At 44.0% G+C, this 27120-nt stretch overlaps 1 protein-coding gene, 3 long non-coding RNA genes and 1 pseudogene across 6 annotated transcripts; all 5 read right to left on the bottom strand.

The window, feature by feature from the left end:
* Nucleotides 1-1981: 1981 nt before the first annotated feature.
* Nucleotides 1982-2572, bottom strand: LOC124648291 (dirigent protein 23-like). The gene is made up of 2 exons (XM_047188079.1): nucleotides 2412-2572; nucleotides 1982-2333 (listed from the first exon to the last, which is right to left on the bottom strand). The coding sequence occupies exons 1-2, from the start codon at nucleotides 2570-2572 to the stop codon at nucleotides 1982-1984; spliced, it is 513 nt and encodes a 170-aa protein (XP_047044035.1).
* Nucleotides 2573-8149: 5577 nt separating this feature from the next.
* LOC124707086 lies at nucleotides 8150-10304 on the bottom strand. 3 transcript variants are annotated; one of them, XR_007004721.1, is made up of 5 exons: nucleotides 10143-10304; nucleotides 9647-9987; nucleotides 8693-8760; nucleotides 8558-8609; nucleotides 8150-8460 (listed from the first exon to the last, which is right to left on the bottom strand). It is a non-coding gene; the product is annotated as an uncharacterized LOC124707086 (long non-coding RNA). The 3 variants fall into 3 exon arrangements; XR_007004719.1 differs by having other exon boundaries at nucleotides 9647-9975; XR_007004720.1 differs by lacking the exons at nucleotides 9647-9987; nucleotides 10143-10304 and having other exon boundaries at nucleotides 8693-9313.
* A 1398-nt stretch (nucleotides 10305-11702) lies between these two features.
* LOC124649514 lies at nucleotides 11703-14176 on the bottom strand. The gene is made up of 4 exons (XR_006986670.1): nucleotides 14027-14176; nucleotides 13208-13286; nucleotides 11842-11975; nucleotides 11703-11762 (listed from the first exon to the last, which is right to left on the bottom strand). It is a non-coding gene; the product is annotated as an uncharacterized LOC124649514 (long non-coding RNA).
* A 12-nt stretch (nucleotides 14177-14188) lies between these two features.
* On the bottom strand, nucleotides 14189-16273 carry LOC124649513. Its single transcript, XR_006986669.1, has 6 exons — nucleotides 16176-16273; nucleotides 15951-16103; nucleotides 15633-15798; nucleotides 15243-15312; nucleotides 14940-15113; nucleotides 14189-14242 (listed from the first exon to the last, which is right to left on the bottom strand). It is a non-coding gene; the product is annotated as an uncharacterized LOC124649513 (long non-coding RNA).
* A 6996-nt stretch (nucleotides 16274-23269) lies between these two features.
* On the bottom strand, nucleotides 23270-25475 carry LOC124648290 (annotated as a pseudogene).
* Nucleotides 25476-27120: the final 1645 nt, after the last annotated feature.

Raw genomic sequence — 27120 nt, 5'->3', positions numbered from 1 at the left:
TCGGGAAGCGCGACGGACAGGGCTACTGGCGGGAGATATGAAACGCTCCCCATGGGCTCGCGGAGGCGGGGCAGCGTCTCCAGGGTGACGGCGCCGGCGTCGTAGAGGACGGCCTGGCCCGCGGCGTCGACGCAGACGATGTTGCTGCTCTCGTTCGCCGCGCCGTAGAACGGCCAGAAGTCCATCCTGCCGTCGACTGGACGGGACTGGTTGAATTTGATCCGCGGCTTCGGCAGACGGGACCGGGGCAGCACCTTGGTGGACGGATCCGTGGCCGCCATGGCTTCTTGCTCTGCTTCCTTTAGAACCGCTCCTTCCGTGGATCCGTAGAAGAGGTCGCTGGCCTTGACACGGCGCAGCGAATAGGAATCGCCGCTGCACTTCTCCGTAACCACATTGACGAACTGCCGCGCCTTCATTCCCACGTTCATCGTTGAAGAAGTGGCACAAGAGTCAGGAGAGACGGCGGCGGCAGATGTGGTGAGATCTATGTCTAGCTGCCTCGCTGGAGCTCCTCTTCGAAGGCTTCAGCGTCAAATTAGGCCCCCTGCATCAAACATTTATGCATGGGCTGTATTTGGCACGGCCCATATAAATCAGATACATGTCATTATTTTCTCAAATCAAGATCAAGTCACCCCAAAATATCAATATTAAGTGTTACTGTCTTACTGAGATGTTTAGTACTGTGGTTGGAGGGAGTACTAATCTGTTTATTAATATAGAGAAAATACCGTTCTGTTGTAAACATGAACTGTTTATGAGTGTCACGGTAAATGTTTATGTATAAAGTGTGTATACATAATAGAATAGCAGTAAAAATACCAATTAATTAAAACCAGGAATATAATAGCATTAACAAGTTGGGGAAAGGGGATAAAATAAAAATCCAAGGATAAAACTTAAAGTACTAAAAATATAAGAAAATAGAAAACAAAAAAATAAAATAAAACAAAGGAGATAAAAGAAAGTTAGACGTGAACAAAAAGAGAAACTCACCCTGTTTGGTGGGCCTACAATGCTTGGGATGTTGGTTGGGAAAGCATCATTTGGGCGTGGTGCCTGCAGTCGTTGTCTTAGGGCATGTTCAATGCTGGTCACTTATTTAGACACTTGACTGAGAAAGCATTATTTGGGCGGGGTGCCTTCAATATTTGTCTTAGAGCAGTTTAGGAGAAAATGGAAGATACAATTATCACGACGTTGTTACTTACCTTCGCTAGATCCATAGTTCAATGTCACTTAACGCTTCATGATTTTTGCTAGGTCTTCTTGGTAGTTACGTATCAATGATATGGCATGTCTTCGATACTAAAATGAAACATTAGAGAAATCTTGTTGTTATACACACATTTAGATCATTTTAGTTATTTTTGAACCAAATTATGGCGAATCTTAGGTTTTGAAAAAAAAATATGCATGATTACTTGTAAGAGACTAATTGGGGAAGCTACCACGGATCTCAAAGTGCTAGATGGTGGATATCGCGCTACTTTTCACAAAAAAAATTCTTGGAAAGACACTTAATCGAAGTATCACTTTGCTTTTTCAGGATAATTCAGAAAGTGCTAGGGATGTCAAGAATTTGCTATATATAATAGAAATTAAGATAGGATTGAAAATTATTTTTGACTAAAGTGAGCTTCTAATGGAATTTATAACAACAACCAGGTAGAATAGTTTTATTGTTGCGATAATATTTCTGCCAAGTTAGGATCTTTATACTCTATCCATCCTACCAAAAGTGTCTCAACTTTATCAAAAATTGGATGTACTATATTTAAATTTCGACAAAATTGAAATATTTTTGGTGGGATAGAGGGAGTATGAACTTTGGGGGCATTTTGAACAGTGATGGGAAACAGAAATCACACTGTACGTGCTAGAACGATGCACTTTTAACTGTGGCAACTGACAAGGACAAGAAGACTCCAAGCTACGGGAAATGTTGATAAAGGATCAACGAGCTGGATGTAGTCTTCTATGCAGCAAGGGTGAAGTAGGAGTCGAAGATGACGGCGATGGAGGTGTTTGTGGAGGCAACGAGCTCGCTGACCATGTACCCTCGTGCATAGCGGAGCTTGCCCGTGCCGCCCACGATGCTCTGCTCCCAGGCGCCCGACTCCCCCATGGGTCCCTGCGTCGTGAGCCCACTACCGCTGTACCCGCCGTAATCGGAGAAGACGAAGTTGATGGCGACGAGGCCGCTCCGGCCGTCGAGCGACGCGTGCACCGCCAAGCCCTGCGCCCTGCCGATTAGCCGCGACGCCGGGTCCAGCCCCTCCCGCACCATGTTGTCGAACACGTTCACGTCACCGAACTTTGATGATTTCCTGCGTGTGCCCGTCCAGTTATCCATGTGAGCAGAGGAGCAGAGCATGCTACTGGGTATATGTGTTGCTGGTGTTTACCTGTGCAGGCTGGCGACGTTGACGACGGTGGCGTTGGTGCCGACCTCGACCTCGTGAACGTAAAATTGGAGATGGGTGACCTCTACATCGGCGGCGGATGCAGCGCCGCAGATCAGTAGAGCGGAGGAGAGAACAAGGAAGACGCCGCGAGCAACGGCCATGGTCTGAAGCTCTCAGCTGGTGGCTTCTTCCCTTGCTCTTGCGCGGTGATGATATACCGCGCGCACTCCAGTCCAACAAGACAACGGTCAATGGGTAGTAGGTTGAGGTGGTTGGAGTGTTCATCGTATTTCTGTTGATGACACTACAACTCATGGACATATTCCTTGTCATGAACGATGATTTGACGCAAATACGTCGACAAAATAGATAATTTATGGATGTGGGGCATTTACATTATGTAAACCTCGGCACTAGCCGCTAGCTAGCACTATATTGTTGGAATAACTTTCACACGAGGAAGCATTCTTATCTCGAGCTCTATAGTTTTGTACTTCTCAGTTCCACGTAAATTGTGTGAAATTTGTTAAAATTTTGACAACCGAGTACCAGTGAGTTAGATTAATAATAAGAAAAAACCTCAACAAAACTCCATTAAAAAGCAAACTGAGCTTAGCTCTGGTGGTTAGGTTGTGGTGGAACCATCCCACCCAGGTTCAAGTTATAGACTTTGCATGGGTGTTTGTGCTACCTAGATTTATTTAAGAATTTAATCGGTGCTATATTTTTAGTTGTAGGTGACGTGCCAGTCTACAACGAGGTGGCGCATGTGGTGACTTTATCAACCTTAAGATCTGCTGGCTCAGTCTCACGGAGGTGCTCATAATGGCATCTCTAGCGAGCCGACCCAAATCAGCGACCCAAATGGTCTGATTATGTCCATTTGGATCTGCCCGCGGATAATATTTGGATCGTGGTCCGCCTTCTAGGCCAACGCGCACAACTGGGAGGGACTCATGCAAGGGCACGTAGCGCCTTTTGCGGCCCAATTGTTGTGTTGGCTGCTTGAGTGTTGGTGACGTTGCGGCTTGAGGCCCGACGAAATATGCCGTCGTGGGTGCAGCCGTAGATGTCGGGCGCGCACTGGGTTGCGCCAAGGCGGCGGGATGACGACCTCGCCCGGTGATTGTTGGCGGTATGATTGAGCCATATGGGCATCTTCATCGCCGGCGAGAGTGGCAACACTAGTTTGCACGCAGTGGCGATGGTTTTGGGGGTGACAGCCGCGCGTCTGGTCGTTTAAGTAGTGTTGGCCTTCAATGCTCGCGCAGCTTCCAGCACCATCAACGTCAATGCTAGTGCTGGAGCTGAGGCAACGGTGGTAGTGGTCAGCGATGGCTTTGATGGCCATGGCTGCCGCCGTCGGTGACCCTTCTCCTGTCGGGTCGCTTCCATGCAGGCTCGCGGCACGCGCGTGCGGACACGCATGTTGTCCGTGCAGCGTTCATGCAGATGCATCGGTTCCCAAAATTTGGTGGGCCGATGAGTCGAGCCGGATGGGTCGGTTCGTTTGGGTCGTCCCGTTGGAGTGTTGGTGACCGGTCTGCCTATCCGTGCGGACCGTTTCAGACAGGCCAGGATTGACTAGGTTGCCCCGGTGGAGATGCCCTAAGGATAGGATATGCGTGTGTTCGTGTTTATAGGGGTGAGTGTATGTGTTGTATTGTGTTTCCAAAAATCCATTTAGAAAATAAAATGAAAAAGGCCCTAAACCGGAAAAAAAAACCTATGCAGTAGATGGACTGCATTTCTGGCCCAACCCAAGGTCCAAACTCCAAACACATGGTAGCGATATAATAATTTTCTAGAAAAACTATACGTACATGGCCCCTCGCCGCCGCCTCTCTAGTCTCTCCCCATCCTTCTCCAACTGATCCGTCTCGCCCAGCCGCTACTGACCTTGGAGACAGATCCAAAGGAATCACATCAATGTCGAACGTGGGAATGAAGATGCGAAAGTTCGTGAATGTGGCCACGGAGCATTACATGGACGGTTTGTGTTCGCTGTGCCGTATCAAGGCCAGCGACATCTTCTACGGATCCACGCAAGAAGCAGAGCAGGAAGCCAAGAATCGCATGGCGACGGATCGGCGCACGAAGAAGATGACCATGTCTTCTCTACCGAAGCCACGAATCCAGTTCAACACTTCCCGTCCGGGCGACGGCAGCATGGACTTCCTGCCTTTCTACGGCGGCAACGACGACAGCAACAAGATCCTCTGCGTCGACGCCGCCGGGCGGGCCGTCCTCTACGACGCCGGCTCCGCCGCCACCGTGGAGACACTGCCCTGCCTCCACATGCCCAAGGCGAGCGGCCCCGTGGCCCTATCCGTCGCGCGCCCCGGCGGCGCCCACGACCCCGCGCGGCCCGACGCGCTCTACGTCCTGGACAGGATCCGCGGCAGCTTCGAGGCCCTCGTCTACGGCGACCCCACCCCGCCGTCCCCGTACCAGTACCGTCTGGCGCGTTGCCCCGACATGTTCGTGTGGCACTGGCTCCGGCTCCCTCCGCCGCCGTACGCCAATGGCCCTGGCACCGTCCGGTCTTACGCGATGCTGGACGGCAACACCATCTGCGTCTCCTCCGGCGCCGAGGACAGGTTCGGCACGTACTTCTTCAACACAGCCACAGAGCAGTGGACCAAGGCCGGCAGCTGGATCCTGCCGTTCTACGGGAGAGCCTACGCCGTCCCCGAGCTCGACAACCTCTGCTTCGGCATCCAAGACATCAGGCCCCACTACCTGTGCGCGCTGGACCTCTCCTCCTCCATTGACGGCGGTGGTGGGGCTCCTACTCCGAGTCTGCGGCACCACTGGCCAGACATGGACAAGCCCAGGGGCTGGCGCCTGCAGAATGTCAGCATGGCATACATGGGGGCTGGCAGGTTTTGCATCGCCAAAACCTTTGACGTTGCTACCGTGCTCAACGGCGTGGAGGTGGTTCGCGAAAATGGAGGTACTGCATCCAAATCCAATCTCCGGATGATCAGGCACAAGTCTGTTCGGTACGGTTTAGTCAAAGATGTCATCCGGTGTGTCCTCTAAGCAAATACCGAAGTACTACACAATACGAGAGAGCAAGCCCCACTTTCTTCTTAGATTTACACAATAATTTTCACTTACTCAAATGGTATTTTTGTATGCTGGTCACTTATTTAGACACTTGACTGAGAAAGCATTATTTGGGCGGGGTGCCTTCAATCATTGTCTTAGATCAGTTTAGGAGAAAATGGAAGATACAATTCTCACGACGTTCTTACTTACCTTCGCCAGATCCATAGTTCAATGTCACTTAATGCTTCATGCTTTTTGCTAGGTTGTCTTGGTAGTTACATATCAATGATATGGCATGTCTTCGATACTAAACTGAAACATTAGCGAAATCTTGTTGTTATACACACATTTAGATCATTTTAGTTATTTTTGAACCAAATTATGGCGAATCTTAGGTTTTGAAAAAAATTATGCATGATTACTTGTAAGAGACTAATTGGGGAAGCTATCTGTATGGGTTTGCATTTTAGGACAATTTGAAAAGAAGAAGAAAACGACTTACCAATACATACATCCGTAGAGCCTCTCCCATCTGCGTCACCGTGGCCGCAGAACCTCCGATCCGTGCTGTTCCCTCGCATCCACAGTCTAGCCTCCCTGTTCAGCGCAACAGAGAAAACGTATATGAGCAGACGATGACATGGACAAAGATGTTACGTGGGTAGATGGATTCATCAAACGAAGCGAAACAAATAATCGGAGAATTAACGGGGCGCCGCGATCCAAAGAACAATGAAACCGAGAGGCCATGAGATTGAGCGGATGGCATAGTGCCCCCTCTCCTCTCCTCTCCTCTCCTCTCCTCGACTCGATGAGATTGAGCGGATGGTCACACACGACGCACGCGTTGGCTCAACCTCCCTTAGTATATATAGAGCTTTTGGAGAGATTCAAATTTCAAGGGAGGGAATTAGCATGGCGGGAAGAAGGAAAAGATTCGGGCTGCATGCCTGGGTTTCAGTTCTGGAGGGAAAATGATGAAAACATATAGGTTCGAAATTTTGGGGAGAAATGCTGGGCGCCAAGAGATGTAGGGCTGGGATGAGACTACTGCCACGGATCAGTTGGTGGCGTGGCGCTTACTTTTGGAGCCCCGTAATTATGGGACGGTATAGTTATGGATTGCCAAACAACCCTTCCTTGTAGACCGGAAATGAATTTGCTCCCCAGCCTTTCCTTTCTTTGTAGACCGGAAATGAATTGCCCCTCAGGATACGCAGGATCAATCCGGGTCCTCTCTCTAGGAAAATAACCTTATTGGAGATACTGCTCAATTAGAGCTGTCGTGCATGCATACCGGGTCATATGTACGTGGAGTAGGTGTTTTAATTGTTCCTTGCCAAAAGATGCCTCGCATGTTGATTTTAACGCTTCCATGATTTTAGAATCATGTTTTTTTTTAACCCCTGGACCATCATACTAGACTCGTTGCCCACAAGTTTGACACATGTATTGCAATTCAAACAAAAATGTCTCGTACTGGGGTGAGGAGATTAATGGCCCATCTAATATTGTGATGAGATCCCGGTTAATTTATCGGAAGGCATCCGAGGCGGTCAGTGCGCTAATTTCGGGCGGGGGGGGGGGGTTAATTATAGCCTGGTGATGTACTCCCTCCGTTACCTCCGATCGGCGCCAAAGCAAATTTTTCAGGGTATGTTAATAATCGCTTGGAGTATGTGCATGGCATGGTAATCAATCAGCATAAATGTCTGGCTGCTTGCCTTTCTAAGCGGGCGTCAGTTATGATGTTTGACGTTTTTAGGTAGGCCTACTTTTCAAGGAAACTATATGATAGGAAGGGAACTAGTTCGTACCATATTTCCTCGCTTGTTTCTCGGTTTAGTATATAGTATATATATAGACCTGTTTCTTAGTGACGAGCCCCTATAATTTCTTGGTCGTTTTTACAGGATAATTATTCCAGAATTGTTATTCGCTCCTATAATTACCTATTTGAACATTTCTCTTCTTTTGAGCCATTGTTATTCGCTTGCATGCAGTACTTTACCATTAGTTTTGAGATAAACATTTAGAGGTAGCAAACAAGCTTTGCCAAATTACAAACAAGCTCTGGTGTGGATTAATCGGCCCACTAGAGAGAAAAAATCCCGAAACAAGGCGATCCTTAATTGGTTGAGAAATACGAGAGAACAAGCATTTAAGCATAGATAACAATGAGAATAAACAGCGGTAGGCCAATGATGGTAGAGAGGCCCATGTTCCAGCAGTGCAAGCAATCTTTCCCAGCAATATTAACGGAAGGCGGCATGCATAGGTGTGAATTCCATCACTAATTAAACGGACAGTCAATGCTATCGTGCCGCAACGAGCGGGCGGAAATAACATGATTTAGATGGCACGTCGGTTAATCTGTATATAGGAGGTAGTAGGCTGATTCGGTTGGAAGCTAGCTCAAGCCGATCCTTAGCTTCATTTTTCAAAACGTGCCATGCATGTGCAGGTTTAAGTGAGTTACCAAACTAGCTTACATTAGCCATATTTCTTACTGGAACCGTTAACAATGACCTCAAGAAAATAAATTCAAGTTGCGTAATTCTCATTAAGAACACAAAACGATCGGGTGACATTGATGTTGAAATTGCTGATAGTACATCGAACAGGCAAGACTAGCTCAGCTCCAAACCATCATTCCTCAATCCTTTTAGTTTGCAACAACAAACTACAAAAAAAAAAGTCAAAATTTTGCCTTTACCATCTTGCTTTTTCGAACATATTCAGGTCACATGTGAAATAATCAACACTAAAAAGTTCATATATATCACAGCAGCTCAGACTGACATCCAAATCCCCACGTACACCATCCACCTCAGCTCAAGTCCAAACACAAATAAGTAACAAAGACAAACGTGGAACTATTACAACTCCAGGTCTGTATGGAGCAATTACAAAAATGGAAGTCACAAGGGATCGTGATGGTAAAAATAGCACATACGCCACGGACGTGGCCTTCACAGCTTCACTCACACCATCCCTGCGAAAACAGACAGTTCAAAAGCTCAAGTATATGACAAGATATTCTCTCACTTGTCAAAGCATGAGTGTAAAATTTGGCATGGTAGCACGCATACCTATAGAACAATATATGCGTTGAGGCTTTTCGTCAGTTGATCTTTTAGCTACCTGCAAATGCGTGCCACAAAATGTATGTATGAATTGTGCCATAAAGAGAGACAAACTGAAGATGTTGATCAGCCAAGGGATACCTGATCATGCCACCATGGATGGTTCGTCCGTGCGGATCATGAGTGACATTGTACATATCCTCTATCAACTGCTGCCAGCAAGACAAGGTTACAAGTAGTCAGATATCAATAGTTTTTGATCTAACACGTCGACTTCAACAGTCACTATACATTTATAAAGAATGAGAACTAGATAAACAGTCAATTTTCAATACCAAGTTCACGATCAGACTGCCACCATTTTCAATCTTAGACTTGGTTCCATTTGAATAATCCTTGATGAACTAACGCACACATTTAATTATTGAAATGGACACAGCTAGAAAAGCAAATAAGAAAAAGTTTTTACTGCCTTGTAGCTCCTCCCTCTCCCCTTTCCTTCTCTGCTACAGTTCCTGAGTGAGACTTTCCCAGTTCCAGGCCGAACCGAGGTTTCCCTCGGCGGCGATGCCGCTCGGAAGGAGCTGAGGCGAGGTGCCGGTCGTAGTTTTATGTATTTTAGGTTTAGATTTAGTGTTGTCTTGTCCTATATGGCGCCTTGGAGTAGTTCGTCGGATCTTGTCGGCCGGATCTGGCGTGTCCTGGGATTCTTATTCTTCACTGCACTGCTCTGGTGGCAAGAGCTGTTGTATGTGGGGCTGCAGATCTCGGGGATCTCCGAAAATAAGGCTGAGATCTGGAGTTTTTCCGTTTGGGTGGCCTGGTGCAGCACCGGACGGTCGTCCTTGAGCTTCTCCGACCAGCTTCCAAGGTGGAAGGCAGAAGAGAAGATACTCAAGGCGGGCTCCTTCAATAAGCACGATAGCCTCTTGATCTGGAGTCAAGTCCTTGTGCTGGAGGCTTTTGGTGGTTCGGTGTTGTTGTCGGGCGGAGCTTTGCTGTTTTCCTTTTCTCGCCGTGGTGGTGTCGGGAAGAAGAAGCGAGGCTAGGCTTTCGCACTGTGGCATCGAGCTGCTCCGGAGCAAATAAGCAGACCTGAACCGCAAGCAACCCCATACAGGATGACGTGCCAAAGAGGTGAGCCAGTGTCAATTGTTTCAAATTGCCCTGCGCCCAAGTTAGGGGAATGATCAACTCTGAACTCAGCTTAAAACATGTTTCTAAAACAGAAGACAAACTACATATAATCGCGGAATCACCATTGGCCCTGTTTTCATCATTGAGGGACACCCAGTGCCTCTCAATGTTGTATGTCTGTATGACATTCTTCACACAACCACTGAAGTAATAAGCCATCCCAACAAACATCATGAGGGCCTTGAGTATCCAGCCACAGTATACCGATCAAGAAGCCCTTGCATAATCTACAAACCACACTGAAGCAGGAAGACACTTCGTTAGGAAATCGCATTGACAATGGAATAAAATTAAAAGAAATGAATTCCAGACACGGATTCAGATCACAACTCAACACAACAATTGATATCTTGATCAAGGGGAAGCAGAGAGTGGACTGAAACAACTTGTATACCTTGTGGATTGTGTAGTAAGAAGCCCAAACGGTTGTGAGCACCTCAACGTGGTCGATATTCATCCTACGTCCGTCGTCTTCTGGCAGTAATAAAATGTGTTGACAACGATGACATCTTGGCGTAAAGGGTGTCATGGCGTGTGCTCGCCGACATCTTGGTGGTGCCGCTCGGGTAGTGCCCCGAAATGCGAGAGAACATTGTCGGGCCCAAAAAACTTAACTCGATTTGAGTGCTGCATAGAGAAAACACCTACATAAGAGAAATCCAGACAATTAAGAGAAAAAATAATCCATTTGGTTGAGTGCTTGTTGCTTGCATTACTAATTATTAAGTAAACCACTACAACAGGTAAACAAAGCTGATAAGATAGCTTGTTAATCACACATGTTGCTAGCACGACATTCACACTGAAGAGCTCAAATAGATTTCTTTTATTCTACGCCATCACAGACAACATAGAGGTAAACCAGTTTCAATCTCCACAGGTGGAATTGACATCATTGGACTGGGTACTTTCACAGCCCTGGATCAACGTTATTGCGGGATCTACCTAGTCAACCGATCCTTGCGTTGCACATGATCCGGATGCACGTATATAGCTGGAAGAACAGGCTTCAGAAGCATGTCAGGGATCCTGAAGATTGGCACATAAAAACGAGTTCGCGACAGAATTTGGTAGCAACACTGTCTTGCACGTTTCGAGAGAAATTCACACACATCCAGCTCCTAACTCTACCACCATTTACCATTTTCCGTATGACAAAAAATGAAAATGTGCGAGTAAGTCGTGACATAAAATAAGAAAATAGCATATACTTGATTCGGATAACAACTATATAAAATTTTAGTTTAAGAAGCTCCGGGTCCAACAATCTAAGTTACAGGATCGAGAGAACATAGGAATAAGACCAATCAACCCAAGTTACTAGATCGGAGAACACATGAACATACATCATGTATTTGATTAAGAAGCTCTAGGTCTAACAATCTAAGTTACGGGATCACGGACCAGAGGAATAAAGAGCATGTATTTGATTAAGCCAATTGGTGGTACCAAAGAACACAAAGCATACAAACTGACCACAATCTAAGTATGAGTTCACAAATAGTAAACAACAAGGGAAACCCGTTTCTTTCTTTATAGTTAACCATAATTCCAAGTACTATAGAAGATATGAGCAAATACAAGTATTGTTCACTCGGTTCTGACCTCCTCTATTTTGAGCTTCAACAATATCGGGACCATCAAATATATCACATAAGGCACGGAGACTCACTAAGAAAATATACATGGTGTTTACATTTTAGAGAAGGCCTTATTAATCTAACCGTAAGTTCTTATGAAATAGCTCATTAAGGAAACCATTAATAAACTAGATGTGATGCATCCTTGTCACTCACATTGTGAACTTGGGCAATAAACTTGTATAGACTTAAAAAGCAAACCTGTTGGTGTGCTTTGATTAATCATGGGTATATATGTAAAATGCAAATGTGAGTTAGATGCAATTCAACATAATAGCGCATCCAAAGCAATTCAACGCTACTGTTGATACATTCCTGGTTAAAGGCAACAACCTTAAAGGTATTTAAGACCATGTATTCACGGTTGCAACGACCTGAAAGGAATTTTTTTACTAGCACACACAGACCAAGGCGATGTGCAACTAAAACAAACTACAGGAAAAACATAATCACCTTCTTCTACATGTCGAGATCGAGAAGTTCATTCATTCTGCATCCAGCTCCTCAGGAGGACAGCTCCAAATACAAAGAGTCGCGACATTTTGAACTCAGGAAGCTCTCCAAGCATTGCTGCTATTGTGACTGACCTACGAAGCAGGGGTTACAAGAACTTTAAGTGAGTTGGAACAAGCCACAAGGTAATGTATAACGAGGGTAAAATAATTTGCTCGATGATGATAAACATGTGTCCTTTTCTTCCTGAACCACGATCTTAACTATGGACTCGAAATTGTAAACAATGACCCAAATGGTTCATTTTCTAAATAGAGAAAAAAAATCTCAACTTCCTCTAGGCATGATACTTCTCTAGATGAGTAGACAAGGAAAACAATAAAACCATGGAGTGCTAGGATGAAGATATATAGTTATGAATCAAAGAAGATGGCCACACAACACCAACCAGGCACCGTTTGGATGTTTGTATTGAAGCTTGGTATTGAGTATTGGGCATTCACAGCACAAATACCTCGAATTGAGGCGTTTGATTGTGCTAGGTATCCAGGCCTGGTATTCGGGCTGAGTATTCGCTTGGGCCGATTCAACTATGGCGAGCTCTTCCCGAATGTCCAGCCCCAGACATTGCTGGGTACTGACGCGAGACGAGCTTCTCTTCCCCACCTTGAGCGCCGGACCAAGTAAATCGATCGGCGGCGAGCTAAATCCAACGTCTCCCTACGGATCCGCCGTCGCCCTCCACCTCGCCCTCCCTTCCGTCCCTCCTTTCCTCGCTGCCTCATCTCGCGGTTCGGGTGAACTCCACCTCCGAGAAGGACCGGGGCGAGCTGCCGAGCTCTAGCCCTACTCACCGATGACCAGCAGCGTCCGTCCGTCCTCCCTCTCCCTCTCCCTGTCCCCCATATCTCTGCATTTTTCGTTCATCATCAATCTCTTTGTTGCAGCACACGCAGACTGGAGCCAAAAGTGGAAAGAAGACGTGCTTCACGTTGAGATCATACAAATGCAATACATTGCTTTGACCATCCAAACAGGATTTGACATTCCACTAGAATATCAATTCTAGGTAGAAAATATCTAAACATCCAAACAAAAATATTGGCATTGATCTCAATATGAATATCCCAGGATATTGATATTCCATTGAATGCAATGCCAAGCCTGCCAATACAAACATCCAAACAGAGCCCAGTGTTATTCACACCCACATAACAGGGCAGGACTTCTAATAACCATGATGACGTGTCAATTCATACAACATGAACGTGCTTTGGCCTTTGGAGTGGATTCAAAGCCAACACAAGGATGCTCCCTATGTACAGCGGGATTAAGAAACGTTGTGTAAATTGCCTTCGTATCATACCTCTTTTTACCATATATGGTTTTTCAGGTTCACTAGGATCACCCCTTGGTCAGTTGCTCAACGGCTTCCTCCAGGTTCCCTGCCAAGTAGCACCAAGCACATTATAAAAACAAAACGGAGTTGGTATGAACTTTTTCGTCACTCAAACCAGAGCAAGTCAATATTTAACCATAACCGCTAAAGTAGAGCAAGTAAATATTTACCCAACCACTAAATCTATCCGCTGTCCTAATAAGCTTAAGTAGTGGAAATTAAATGTTAATCAACTAAAAATGCCAAACCAATACTATCATATATAAGTAACAACGGAAGACCCAAATTTGTTATATACAAGAATCGGGAACATGAGTAGAAGCTCTAAAACGACAGCAACAAGATCATGCATTTGTGTAATAAACCTTTTCATCAATGAGAAAAGGAAAAAAACCAATGGAAAATAATGTTCTATGATCCCACCCACCCTCATCAATCCCTAAAATAAATCCCATATCAATGAACAACAAATAATTTAAAAATATCCTAGGAGAAGATCCCTCAAGAGAAATCCAACACGGAAGTTATCTGGTACCAAGTTATCTGCAAAGAAACTATATATCAATGATAATTCTGGATGTACACAATAGCCCTCTTAAACAAAACAAAAAAAGCACAATAGAGAAGATCCCTCAAGAGATCACTAGAAGACTACAAACATAGCATTAGTAAGCTACTCCTCAAAATCTGTGCTCAAGCTAATATGTATATACATCTAGAAAGCTGCAGATCAACACGGTTTGACCTTCTAAACCGATACTAACTTGTCACAAAAGAGTATATTACCAGATTGTAGTCACTTGCTAAACCTTCAAGCCCGAACTCTGAAGCGAGACATGGAGAAACCTAGTGCTGGGCATTGCGCTTCCAAATTCTCGATGTCCTCTTTGTGCCGATGCCGTTGTAGGTTGCCGAGCTGGTCGCGTGTTTCAACAGACATGGTAGCGAGCAACATGGTCTTCTACCGCCATTTGTCTCTTGCTTCTCAGCTTCTGCAGACTCCTATCACACAGATGAAGATCAGTCTAGGGTACTTCTAGAGAGGTGAAGTATAAACATTCAAATAACATGAGCTGCAAATTGAACTTGAGTGCGGAAACATGTCATAGAAACTGAACTTGAGCTGCAAACTGAACTTGAGTACTTAGTTTCGTGAAAGATGAATGCAAAATGAATAATGTAAAGCCACAGGGTCTCAAACTTCACAAAACAAGTATCATGTGTTTCTAAGAATCCAAATAAGTTTATTCTCCGTGAAAGCTTATGCAAAATGAGTGATGTGTCATTAATGATTTACCAAAATGTACTCGAAAGTTGTTGCTCGGAGGCCTAGAACTTCACCGAGCACATGTTTCGAAAAGCACACATAAGCATTAAAGCTTTAATGGCAAATATATCCACACTCGGGCAACCATTTAGTCTTTTAGTACGGATTAATAGAGAACACCAAATCTGTAAACCAATATAAGTTTTAGTACCTATAGAACAACTTCTTCAATTGTTATGTAGAAACCATATTTGGTTTAATTTCAAAAATGATGATAACTCACTATACAGAAAAACTACACCGTTTTTGCTCCCCTTTCCAAACGATTCGTCGGAATCGGGCAAACAATATACGGTTGGAAAGCTAAACTAGCTGGGTAAATTCTACAATCACATCCATTAATTGTAATCTAGGGACTAACTATAGGGTTACCATGGCTGCACGAGACATAAATTGATGGAGAGCTCGAGGAAGTTTTGTACAATCCCCATCTCTTCTCTTTTGTCTTTCTTGTTTCTATTTTCTGTTCCTTTCTTTGACCCTGACCTGCTCCTCTTGGGTTTGTGGTGCAGCAGCAGCAATGAATCATCGTGGGCATGGGGTGCACTGTATCAGGTCGAGGTGATACAATTTATTGTGATATGTGAACTTCAGTAACCAACTAGACTGTGTCAAAATTAACTGGTACTGTCTGTTTAAACTAACTACAGAGAAGGGGATACATCAAAACTACACCTGATAAGGTCTTCTTTTCTATTTGTTGCAACAATAACCACCACCAGCTATCCTGCTTGAACCCATCGATCTTCAGAAGAAAAAAAACAAGTGTCAGGAAAAGATATGCATGGTCAAGCTACTGTAATATCATGGTCACTTGAAATTAATATAAAGCTTACAATTTTAAACTTGGAATTGACATCAACACCATGTTACAACAAAAGGATAACTGGCAGTAGCACTAACAAATGCTCATATAGCTAGAACTGGATATCTCCATAAATATCACTCTAGGATTCGATACAAACTTGAAGCAGGCATGCATCTTTTTGGGAGATAAATATTTGTGTGCATCCACAGTTGGGCGAGCAATGTACGGGAGGTCTATTGCTCACAACAAAAATGTACCTTTATTGATGAAACTTGGGACTTAGCAGCTACAACTAAAGGTCTCCCATCGTGCCTCTAAGCCGGCATCCCTGCAACCGTTGTAAGCTTTTGCGCCCCTCCCGCCGGCCAAGGTCACCGAGAGCCACCGTGGCACCATCTCTTTCTTCTCGGCTTTGGTAGGCTCCTATCACACATTGGAAGATGATCATTATAGGGTAATTCTAGTGAGCTGCAGCATGAACATTTAAGTAAGATGAGCTGCAAGACGAACTTGAGTGCTGGAAAATGTCGTAACAAGATTCAGTGCCTGGGATTGGTGTGTGGAAGGATACTCACCATAAGGTTCCTGCAAATATTTTGTGGGCGGAAGAGCTCCTCCTGGTGGAGCCCTTTTCGCGTGGTGGTCGGCCAGGTCCGGCCGGCCGGCCTCTCCTTGGCGTTGCAGCGGGAGGAGCTGGGGTAGGCCGTCCCTGATCTTCTTCCGCTTACCTGCACGGAGCAGGGGCATGGCGAAATTAATCGAGGTATGGACGTGGAGAGGGGCCGGGATCCGGAGCTTACCGTGGCCGGTGACGTCGACGCGGTCGCCGTGGAGAAGGTTCTCGCTCCTTCTGCAGCGGTCGCCGGGGATGCGGCGGATGGGGGGCAGGTACATGTGCCTCTGCGGGGTCTGGCCGGGAAGATGGTCGCCGGAGCCGATTGAATGCGTGAGGGACTTGGTCGGAGTGGGGGGGGGGGGGGATAGGCTGGGGACGGCGGCGAGCGGCGCGAACATGGGTGGTCGGCGACGAGCGGCGCGGTGTTGGGTAGGCTGCCGCGAGGCACGGGGCTGGGAAGGTTAGTATTTTCCAATCAAGCCGTGTGATTTGTTGTTCCTTAATTAATTGTATTTTATTTATTTGCTCTCCTCCATTCAACGCAATAATGGAGAATCTTTGGCATGCACCGTGGAAGGACATATTCACCGCTCTCGATACACCTTATTCTACAGCGAATTTTTTTTTTTGAAAGAAGAAAAATGCCCTCAAAAACATGCGACGATTTGCTCCTCAAAATTACTTTCCATTCTTGCTCCTCAAAAATCTCTCCGTAAAATCGTCGTGGTTGCATAAAATCTCTCCGTAAAATCTCTCCTCATCAAGAGCCACATAAAGTCATTCCTTAATTCACTAGGTCAATCAAGAGCCGATTACTACTTTACAAATTCACAGCTTTAACTGCTTCCGGTTTTCGATAGAACTACTACTATATTGGGAATTTGACGGGAAGGACGCTGTCCATAGCTTTAACTGCTCCCAATTTTTCAAGACGGTGAAAACGGAAGCAGTGGTAATTTCGCGAGGCCAAAAAAAAGTCATTCATTAATTAAGAGCCACATAAAGTCATTCATTAATTCACGAGGCCAATCACGAGTCCCCAGCTTCCGATATTTTGAGGATTTGACGGGGAATACAAGGAAGACGCCATCCACAGCTTTAATTGCTCCCGATTTTCTAGGACACTAGTAGAAACTGAAGCATCAAAATTCAAATCCATCAATAAAGGCACGACTATGATTCTGCATGGAGACACAAGTGATGCATATATATCCTCGTTCATAATCATTAACATATGCATGTCAAAATCGTCGTCCTCTTCCTCCTCCCCCACCCCCCCCCCCCAAGAAGAAAAGGAGTTGCCGAAGATCATCTTCATCGACCTCTTCATCTATAGACAAAATTCATCGTTGAAGCAGTAGGTCGCAAAGAAATTTAAAGACAAGCAGAATAAAAATAGACTCATCTGGTTATTTCGTAAAACACCTCAGCGGCGGAGCAGATGGGAACCGCGGCCGACAGAGTTGATCCGACACATATGGGTGAGAGAGAAGAAGACCGTCGGGGTTGCGCGATGATACTATGGAAACGGTTCTGACCCGCCCTCACGTGATTTTCAAGCGAAAACCTGTTATGTGCCCCCCACAATGTCTGCCCCTAGTTTTCCAACAAAAGTGGTGATTCCATGTGACCTTTGTCCTTTGATTCTATTATGATAGGTCATACGTACATGGGGAGCCCACAATGAGGCGATTTTTTTTACCAATGGACTATGGTTCGAAACCCCCACAATATTTTATTAGAATTCCACCCATTTTCAAAAGTTCAAAGATATACACAAACAATAAAAGAAAAGATGATTATTTCAATCCAAGATTTAAAACTTCCAGTGTGCTTGTCCTTGACCCAATGCACATGCAATGTGGCCTCATGAGTGAAACTTCCGGGAGACTTGGGCCAGTGACCTTGAAAATTGGGGCTTGACATTATAAGTATAAAATCTTCGGCAAGAGAATCATAGTTTTGAAGCACGTGCCACTGTATAGTTGTTGATCGGTTATTCATCTTCATGCATACTATCACTATTTATCAACATTGGGACTCCATGCAAGAGGGTAGCGTTACTGATCCTCCCTACTATTTGAGACGAAACCCCCATTAGTGGGCCTTTTGTCATCTACCCCATTATTTTCCATCAAAAGTGGTTATATTTCATGCAATTTTTCTCTTTGTTTCAGTTGGGATAAGTCATATGAACATGAACCATGTCCAAATATGTCAACTTATATATACAAACAATAAAATAAAGGAAGATTATTTCAATCCAAGGTTTGAAAATTTCCGAGTCCTTGTCCTTGACCGAATGCACATGCAATGTGGCCTCATGAGTGACCACGAGACTTGGGCCACTAACCTAGAAAATGGAGGCTTGGCATTATAAGTCTAAAATCTTCGGCGAGAGAATCATATTTTTGAAGTAGGTGCCACTCTATAGTTGTCGATCGGTTATTCATCTTCATGCATGTCGTCATTATATACCAACATTGGGACTCCATGCAAGAGGAGGGGTGCTACTGACCCTCCCTCACGCTTTAACATGAACCATGTAAAAAATATGTCAATTTATATATACAAACCAGGAAGATTATTTCAATCCATGATTTGAAAATTTCCGAGTCCTTGTCCTTGACCAAATGCACATGCAATGTGGCCTCATGAGTGACCGCGAGACTTGGGCCACTAACTTGGAAAATGGAGGCTTGACATTATAAGTCTAAAATCTTCGGCAAGAGAATCATAATTTTGAAGTAGGTGCCACTCTATAGTTGTCGATCGGTTATTCATCTTCATGCATACCGTTATTATATACCAACATTGCGACTCCATGCAAGAGGGGGGTGCTACTGACCCTCCCTCACGCTTTGAGACGAAACCCCCACTAGTGGGCCTCGTGTCATCTGCCCCATTATTTTCCATCAAAAGTGGTTATACATCATGTGAATTTTCTCTTTGTTTCAGTTGGGATAAGTCATAGGAACATGAACCATGTAAAAATATGTCAATTTATATATACAAACAATAAAAGAAAGAACATTATTTCGATCCAAGATTTCAAAATTTCTGAGTCCTTGTCCTTGACACAATGTACATGCAATGTGGCCTCAAGAGTGACCACGAGACTTGGGCCACTCACCAGGAAAATGGGGCTTGACATTATAAGTCTAAAATCTTCGGCGAGAAAATCATATTTTCGAAGCAAGTGCCACTCTATAGTTCCCGATTGGTTATTCATCTTCATGCATACCGTTATTATATACTAACATTGGGACTCCATCCAAGAGAGGAGTGCTACTGACCCTCCCTCACGCTTTGAGGCGAAACCCCCACTAGTGGGCCTTGTGTAATCTACCCCATTATTTTCCGTCAAAAGTTTCTATATTTCATGTGAGGTTTCTCTTTGTTTCAATTGGGATAAGTCATAGGAACATGAACTACGTAAAAAGATGTCAATTTATATATACAAAAAATAAAATAAAGGAAGATTATTTCAGTCCAAGATTCGAAAAATTCATTGTGCTTGTCCTTGACCCAATGCACATGCAATGTGGCCTCATGAGTGCAACTTCCGCTAGACTTGGGCCGTTGATCTTGAAAATGGGAGCTTGACATTATAAGCCTAAAATCTTTTTGGCGGGAGATTCATATTTGTGAAGCAGGCACCACTCTATAGTTGTCGATATGTTCTTCATCTTCATGCATACCGTCAGTATATACCAACATTGGGGACTCCATGCAAGAGGGGAGTGCTACTGACCCTCCCTCACGCTTTGAGACGAAACCCCACAAGTGGACCTTATATCTACCCCATTATTTTCCGTCAAAAGTGGTTACATTTCATGTGACTTTTCTCTTTATTTCAATTGAGATAAGTCATACGAACATGAACTACGTAAAAATATGTCAATTTATATATACAAACAATAAAAGAAAGGAAGATTATTTCAATCCAAGATTTGAAAAAATAATTGTGCTTGTCCTTGACCCAATGCACATGTAGTGTGGCCTCATGAGTGAAACTTTCGTGAGACTTGGGCCGTTGATCTTGAAAATGGGGGCTTGACATTATAAGTCTAAAATCTTTGGCGGGAGAATCATATTTGTGAAGCAGGCACTACTCTATAGTTGTCGATCGGTTATTCATCTTCATGCATATACCATCATTATATACCAACATTGGGACTCAATGCAAGAGGGGAGTGTTACTGACCCTTCCCCGTGATTTGAGACGAAGCCCCCATTAGTGGGCCCCGCCTCATCTACCCTATTATTTTCCGTCAAAAGTGGTTATATTTCATGTGACTTTTCTCTTTGCTTCAATTGGGATAAGTCATAGGAACATGAACCACATAAAAATATGTCAATTTATATATACAAACAATAAAAGAAAGGAAGATTATTTCAATCCAAGATTTGGAAAATTCATTGTGCTTGTCCTTGACCCGATGCACATGCAATGTGGCCTCATGAGTGAAACTTCCGCGATACTTGGGTCGTTGATCTTGAAAATGGGGGCTTGACATTATAAGTCTAAAATATTTGGCGGGAGAATCATATTTGTGAAGCACGCACCAGTCTATAGTTGTCGATCGGTTATTCATCTTCATGCATACTATCATTATATACTAACATTGGGACTACAGACGAAGCCCCCATTAGTGGGCCTCGTGTCATCTATCCCATTTTTTTATGTCAAAAGTGGTTATATTTCATGTGACTTTTCTCTTTGTTTCAATTGGGATAAATCATAGGAACATGAACCATGTAAAAAATATGTCAAATTCTTACAAGAGTTGGGTCGGGGCCTCGAAGTTGTAGTTTAGCCCTATAAGAAGAGGATCTTCCTGCAGGGTAGTCTTGTTTGGGAAGCAAGTGCCACTTTTGCGTTCCGTATTTCAAGAAGAACGGTGTTTAGTGGGCCCCGCACCATCTACACCATCTACCCTTAGCTTTTTTGTGGGGAACCTTTGATTTTTATTCCTTAATATTTAATAATAGGTTTACAATAAGCTAGCACTAGATTTTTAATACTCTCCGTGAGTATGGTGTACCAAACTAGCGGTACTCTCTCTCCAGTTCTACCAACATATGCTAGACTATCTTTTACCCAATTCTATCTGCGAATAATCTTCATGAGGAAAACTACTCAAAGGTTGATGAGATTCTTCCCTTCATATAGACTAGATTTAGATGTGCGCCTTGGCGCACGACCCCGTAGAATTCACATAGATTTACATTTTATATAGCGACAATAGAGATTAGGTGTGAAAGTAATAATATGTTTCTTAAATTTTACAGAACTGTGTCAATAGGAGCAATCGTTCCCACATTTAATTTATCCCGTGAAGGTCGTGCATATGTTCATTTTGTATAAGGACGATAAAATTAATAGCCAATATAATACTACCCAGGGCCGGACCGCTATTCGAAGAAGAACCGGGCGAGGAGATGGCACGACAGACAACATCGGTAAACTCACAACATCATGCGAAGCACCTAGCTCACCCATGAGAAACCTACAAAACAGGGAACACAATGCAATGAGATTAAACAAACATCGAAAGGGAAATTAATGTAGTTGATTCAAGAAACACAAATGAGTGTTATTTTGAAAAAGACAAATACAGTATTCTAGCATGGCTATCCATGGACTAATAGATTGGAACCAGCCAATTGGAAAGAATTGCTGCATACAATAGAACAATACATAATAAAAAAAATGAATGCTTATTACACATATTTTACGGCATACAACTAAGTAAGATGACAAAGAAGTGACTGGGCAAGTGTTCTTTAGAACCCGAACCTTCAAAACAGAGCCATGACAAACAAAAGTATAGAACACTTTTGAAAATCTACTTGACCTTTTAACATTGTCGGGTAGACATGTACTACTACTAAATTTTGAAATACATAGTCGGAATGTTCAATCATAATTTCTACAGGTACTCGCAACAGCAAAGTTTCTAATAAATTCATTGTCAGGGAGACGAGCGGAAGGTTAAAGAAAATCAAATCAAATACTCACAGGCAACTCAGAACTTGTTCAACCAAGAAAAATTTCTGGTTATCCCCAAGGTTTTTCTCAAGTAATTTGTATGGAGCATATAGTTTATGGATTATCTATAACTTATTATATATTAAATTTTCTCTCAAGGGCTGTACAGTACATTCTTGCATGTATAAGTCAAACGAATTTTCTCTCAAGGTCGGACACAATACATTCTTGCTATTTAAGACGTTGCCCGAAAATAATTATGACAACTATATTTTCTAAATCGCCAACCTAACTGAGGATAGTAGATATATGCATAAAACTGAATAGTTAGAGATATAGAGAAGGTAACCTTGACAAATAAAAAATGTGGTTAAATTGGTCATTTTTTAGTCATCCTATGCTCTTCTTGCCTTGCTTACATGTTGTGTGCCTGCATAGGTACCCAGGTTAATTACCTCAAATAAGCATGTGGGAAGAATAGCAGGGTGATGATATCCTGCTAATCAGTCATAGAAACAGAAAATCCAAACTCACCTCTCTTTTTACCGTTGGTAAATGTTTTACATAAGATTATCCATTAGCAAGTCATGAAGAAAACATAGGGCTATCACAGGACTATCACACTCGGAGAACCAACACCGGACACCTGCCATGTAGCAGAGAGAATTGAAATCAAACTCAGATCCACACTTTCGACAAAATAAAAAAACATCTGCAAGTAAGGTAAACAGTCCTTAAACTTGCATGGATAATCTTATGTAAAACCAATTGTGTAAAATATTAGCTACCTAAATCCATAATCATAAGCTACTTAATATATTGGCTAGGTAAATCCATAAACATAAGCTACTTAATTACAGTTCAGAGGTAATCATGGAGCTAATCCTTTGGGGGTGATCCAAGATCGAAATGCAGCAATCACACCACAACAAACTCGTAGTGCAAGTTCCTGGTAACATAAAGAAACCGCGTCCACCCTTTTTATTTCTCCGTTACATGCCCATGTACGCATTGGACATGATGTTAGTACCATTCGGAAAATACCCGTACCGCAAACATTTATGCAACTACAAGCACCACTACACAGAGCAAATACCCAAATGAGATCATAAAATATATGACTGAAATCCAAGCTAGCCGGAAAACAGAATTCAGGCTCCCCGAGACACATCGCACGGTGTATTCAGCTTGGCCACGAAAAAATACAAGTGGCATGGCTCCACAGATTGAGGCTAACATAATCTGATATGTGACATTTGTAACTCAGAGTATACTACCAGAATTCAGCCATGTACCTGATACAAGGAGAAACAAAGCAAAAAAGAGAACATCCAGTACCTGTGTTTTATCAAATAGCAGTGGGCATGGAACTCATCCCTCTGACCTTGGTCGAGTTTCCACGAATAAAGAAGCTGATGAGAATTTTTGCTGCAAGGGAAATAACCATCAACAATTATAATAATATAATTTAGCTTTTCAGAATAAATTTCTTGTAATTATTTTATCAAAATAGAATGAACAAAAAGCTTAATAGAACAAACTCATCTCCCTTTCTACCGTCGGTAATCTTACCCTTGATTATTAAAGTGGTGAATGTGTTCTAGATGAACTCAAAACACAAAATGTACACCGAGATGACTTTGTCAGAAACACAACCCAATTTTGACATGCTAAATCATCCTGGGGGAAATAATTCCTTGCAAGTATGTGAAATGCACTAAAGCAAGAGAGTACAGAAAAATGACCTTCATCGCCTAAACTTCATACAGTAGAAATCCCTTCAATATCACTATCCAGGAAGTTTGTAATCCAATTAGCAGCATGGGACACGCATTTACATGATACCTGCAACAAATTTCAAAGAATAATGAAGCTCGCAAATATAAACGGAAAATTTACTTGGATCAAACAATTAACAACTTCTCGATGAAACAATTACCAAGCACAAAAACAGTCAAATAACCAATTCGGATTCCCGACATGTGAGAAAGAATGGAGAGTATGTAACCTGTAGATGCTACACTCCCGGGCTAACAGGCGGGGACATCGAGCAACGGTGCCATGAACAGCTTGTTTCTCCAGTAAGCCCTCCACCAACCGTGTCATGAGGAAAGTGCACAAGAATGTCTAGTGGCAGGATCCTAATATAGACATAGTTATTTCAGTTCTTGTCCAATCCAAATAGGTGCATCGCACAAGCATGATCCATAATCTTGACCTATTCCAAGGTGTACTATCATAATATAAAAGGGAGTTCGTGATGGTGGTGGCGCGGCGGTGGTATGGTGCTAACTTCGCTCTCTCACACAAAAGAAAATACACGGACTCGTGGACCTTCTTATCCCCTATTTTTCTTGTGGAGTTTGTTTCTTTTCTTTATTTTCTCACCAAACCAACAAAATAAGTAGTTAGTCATTCAACATGTAATATCACGTTGCTTTAATTCTTCAACAAGCCAAACAACCTCGTATGCAACTGTAAACAAACATTACCATCTTTAGAAAGCAAAAGCCGAGTAAATTTGATATGCTTACAAAATATAAAGGCTGAAAGGGATAATCATTAATCTAAATAAATATTTTACTTGTTTTAAGCATGAATGTACTTGGTGAAGTCCGTAGTAATGCAAGTGACACTAAGCAAGTTGTTACCGAAGACGAGAAGAACAATAGGAACCACTTGTACAAAAATAAGCATACCGATCCATCAGAAGCTGTGTAGTTTGGCACATCACCAGATTGGAACTCCATATCATCGGGAATCAGCTGCATACAAAAGCGGAAAACACACCCAAGTGAGCCGAATGTGAAAGGTAAACAAGAACTTGTAAGAGCTTGTACTGAATAATTGACCACATAGAGAATTCTGAAGTTTATCGATTTGCTCCACCAATTTGACAAAGCAGCTCCAATTAAAAGCACAGAAGCCACTCACATGATTTTACATGAAGATCTGAACAGGCCCAGCCTCTGCGAAGAACCCCATCTGCAGAACCAAGCAATCGAAGTTCGATAAACCGGGCACCGCAGAGCACATCACGCCCGCGGATAAGAAGGCCACAATACAGCGAGTCGAGTAAAAGCCCACCTTGTTGACCATGGTGACGACAGCCTCGAGGATCTCGCCCTTGAAGGGCCGGAAGACGACGCACCGGTACTTGACGGGGAAGGTGACGAAGCCCGTGCCCTCCCGGATGAGCCCCTTCCCGACCTCCTCCACCCCCGTGATCGCCACCACGAACCCGTGCCGCCCGCTGCGAGTACGGCCAACCGGATTCGGCGCCCCGGCTCTAGGGCTCGGCGAGCCGGAGGAGGGGGCGGGCGGGCGGAGGAGGGGTTGACGGAAACCCTACTCCGCAGGTGCCCTCGACATCCTTCATGAGCTTGGCGACCAGCCTTGTCGCGGAGGTGCGGGCCGAAGTGGCGCGGGTGCAGCTGCATGTTCCGCTCCAGGACGATGTGGAAGAACATCCTGGCCTCTCCTCGTCGGCCGGCGGCGGCGGTTGGGAGCGGCGGTGGTGATCGAGTCGAGAATGGGCTACTGCCTAATCGATCTCTCGCACCGTGACCAGGAGAGACGCGCACGGAGAGCCGAACGGTGGTGGAGGAGGGTGGATGGCGGCGGAGCAGGGTGGGAGAGAGGAGAGAGAGACGAGGGGATTGGGGAGGACATCACGCGAGGGGATTGGAGGATGCGGAGCGAATGGGTAGGGTTTGGTTTGGGTCTCCAGTTTTGTCGCAGCACGCGAGAGGTCTGGCCGGGCGGGCCTTTAGTGACCCATGGATAAAAAGTGGGTTCGTGGGAGGGCCTCAGCGCCCTGGACGAACGGCCGGCCGAGATCGCGCCACATCACCTCGATCGAACGGCCGAAAATCCAAACGCTTGTGAGAGCTCCATGGGGGTGCAGCAATCATACCGTGGGATGCCCATATACACATATGTTACAAATATTCCCTTTGACGGCTTACATAATTAATCGTGGCACAATCACCCTGAAAGACATCAGGAAGCTTAGACCATTCATGAGCTAGTGCCAGACCCTCCATCAAAGCACTTACTTCTGCCTCAAGGCTAGCTTATCTTCAAAAGTGGTAACTCCTTATGTCTTTTATCTTTATTTGTGTTATGATAGGTCATAGGGACATGGAAAACGTAAAATATATGTAGATATTGCAAGGGTTGGGTTGGTGAGCTCGAAATGGAAGTTTCGCAATATAATTATAGAACCTTCCTAGAGAAGTTTTCTTATTTATATCATCACTATATAAACAATGATAGGAGCCCATGCAAGAAGGGGAAGGTGTTTGACTTTTCATAAAGCAATTTTAGGACGTCTACCTTGTCAACCCCTGCCTTATCTTTGAAAGAAGTTATTTTATCTAACTTTTCTCTTACTTTCTGATAGGGGTCAGTCATAGGGACATGACACCCATTAGCTTGTGCATGAAGGTCAGCGACAACGCGAGAAGAAGGAGCCGCTCAACTAGTATATATGGTGCTATATCTTTGTCTACCGTGATAGCTACCGTTGTTATTCCCTTGATATCAAGCCAAGGGGTGCCTGGGTCGACAACAACAAGACTCTATGTTGACTCGTGGACAAAAAGACGTTAGGTCTGTCGTGCATGCTAGGTTGTTCCTCGCCACAAATTAGCCGGCTAACAAGATACGAGGGTGTGGATGCACCCATGCTAACTGTATCATATGTGTAATAGTAGTAGCAAATTTTGAGTGTTGACATGTGGAGCGCAGGGCCTTCTAGGTGAGTTCTGTGTAGATACAACATGAAATACAAGTGTACACGTGTTATAGACATCATCAAATCCTAAAGCGGAGAAGCTAGCTAACTCAGTTTGGGTGATTGGTGTGCGTGTACTACTCGTTTCAACAAAGCAAAAAAGGAAAGTGCACGTTGATAGGCTCGCAAAAGTTTTTGTTTTGAAAAGGACCACCGATATTAATCACCATCAACAACAGTAGAAAGAACACCAAAAGAAATAAAAGTTATAAAAAAAAGGTATTTGAACCACGTAGCGCAGACTACGGACACTGGAGCGAGCTGAAGGCGCGCCGATGTCCTCGCGCCTTGTTTTTGAACTAAACTCAGCTCTTCAGAAAGGAAAAAAAAGGAAAA

The sequence above is a fragment of the Lolium rigidum genome, chromosome 4, assembly GCF_022539505.1.
Source record: "Lolium rigidum isolate FL_2022 chromosome 4, APGP_CSIRO_Lrig_0.1, whole genome shotgun sequence".
Classification (NCBI taxonomy): Eukaryota; Viridiplantae; Streptophyta; class Magnoliopsida; order Poales; family Poaceae; genus Lolium; species Lolium rigidum.
Note: the sequence above shows the minus strand (reverse complement) of the source record. Positions and strands in the feature narration are given on the sequence as shown.

What these genes read in the sequence shown, in the direction of transcription:
- LOC124648291 (XM_047188079.1), bottom strand. Translation starts at nt 2,572, where the DNA reads ATGGCCGTTGCTCGCGGCGTCTTCCTTGTTCTCTCCTCCGCTCTACTG. An exon ending in AACGTCGCCAGCCTGCACAG is followed by an intron (nt 2,334 to 2,411) that starts GTAAACACCAGC and finishes GGGCACACGCAG; the next exon opens with GAAATCATCAAAGTTCGGTG.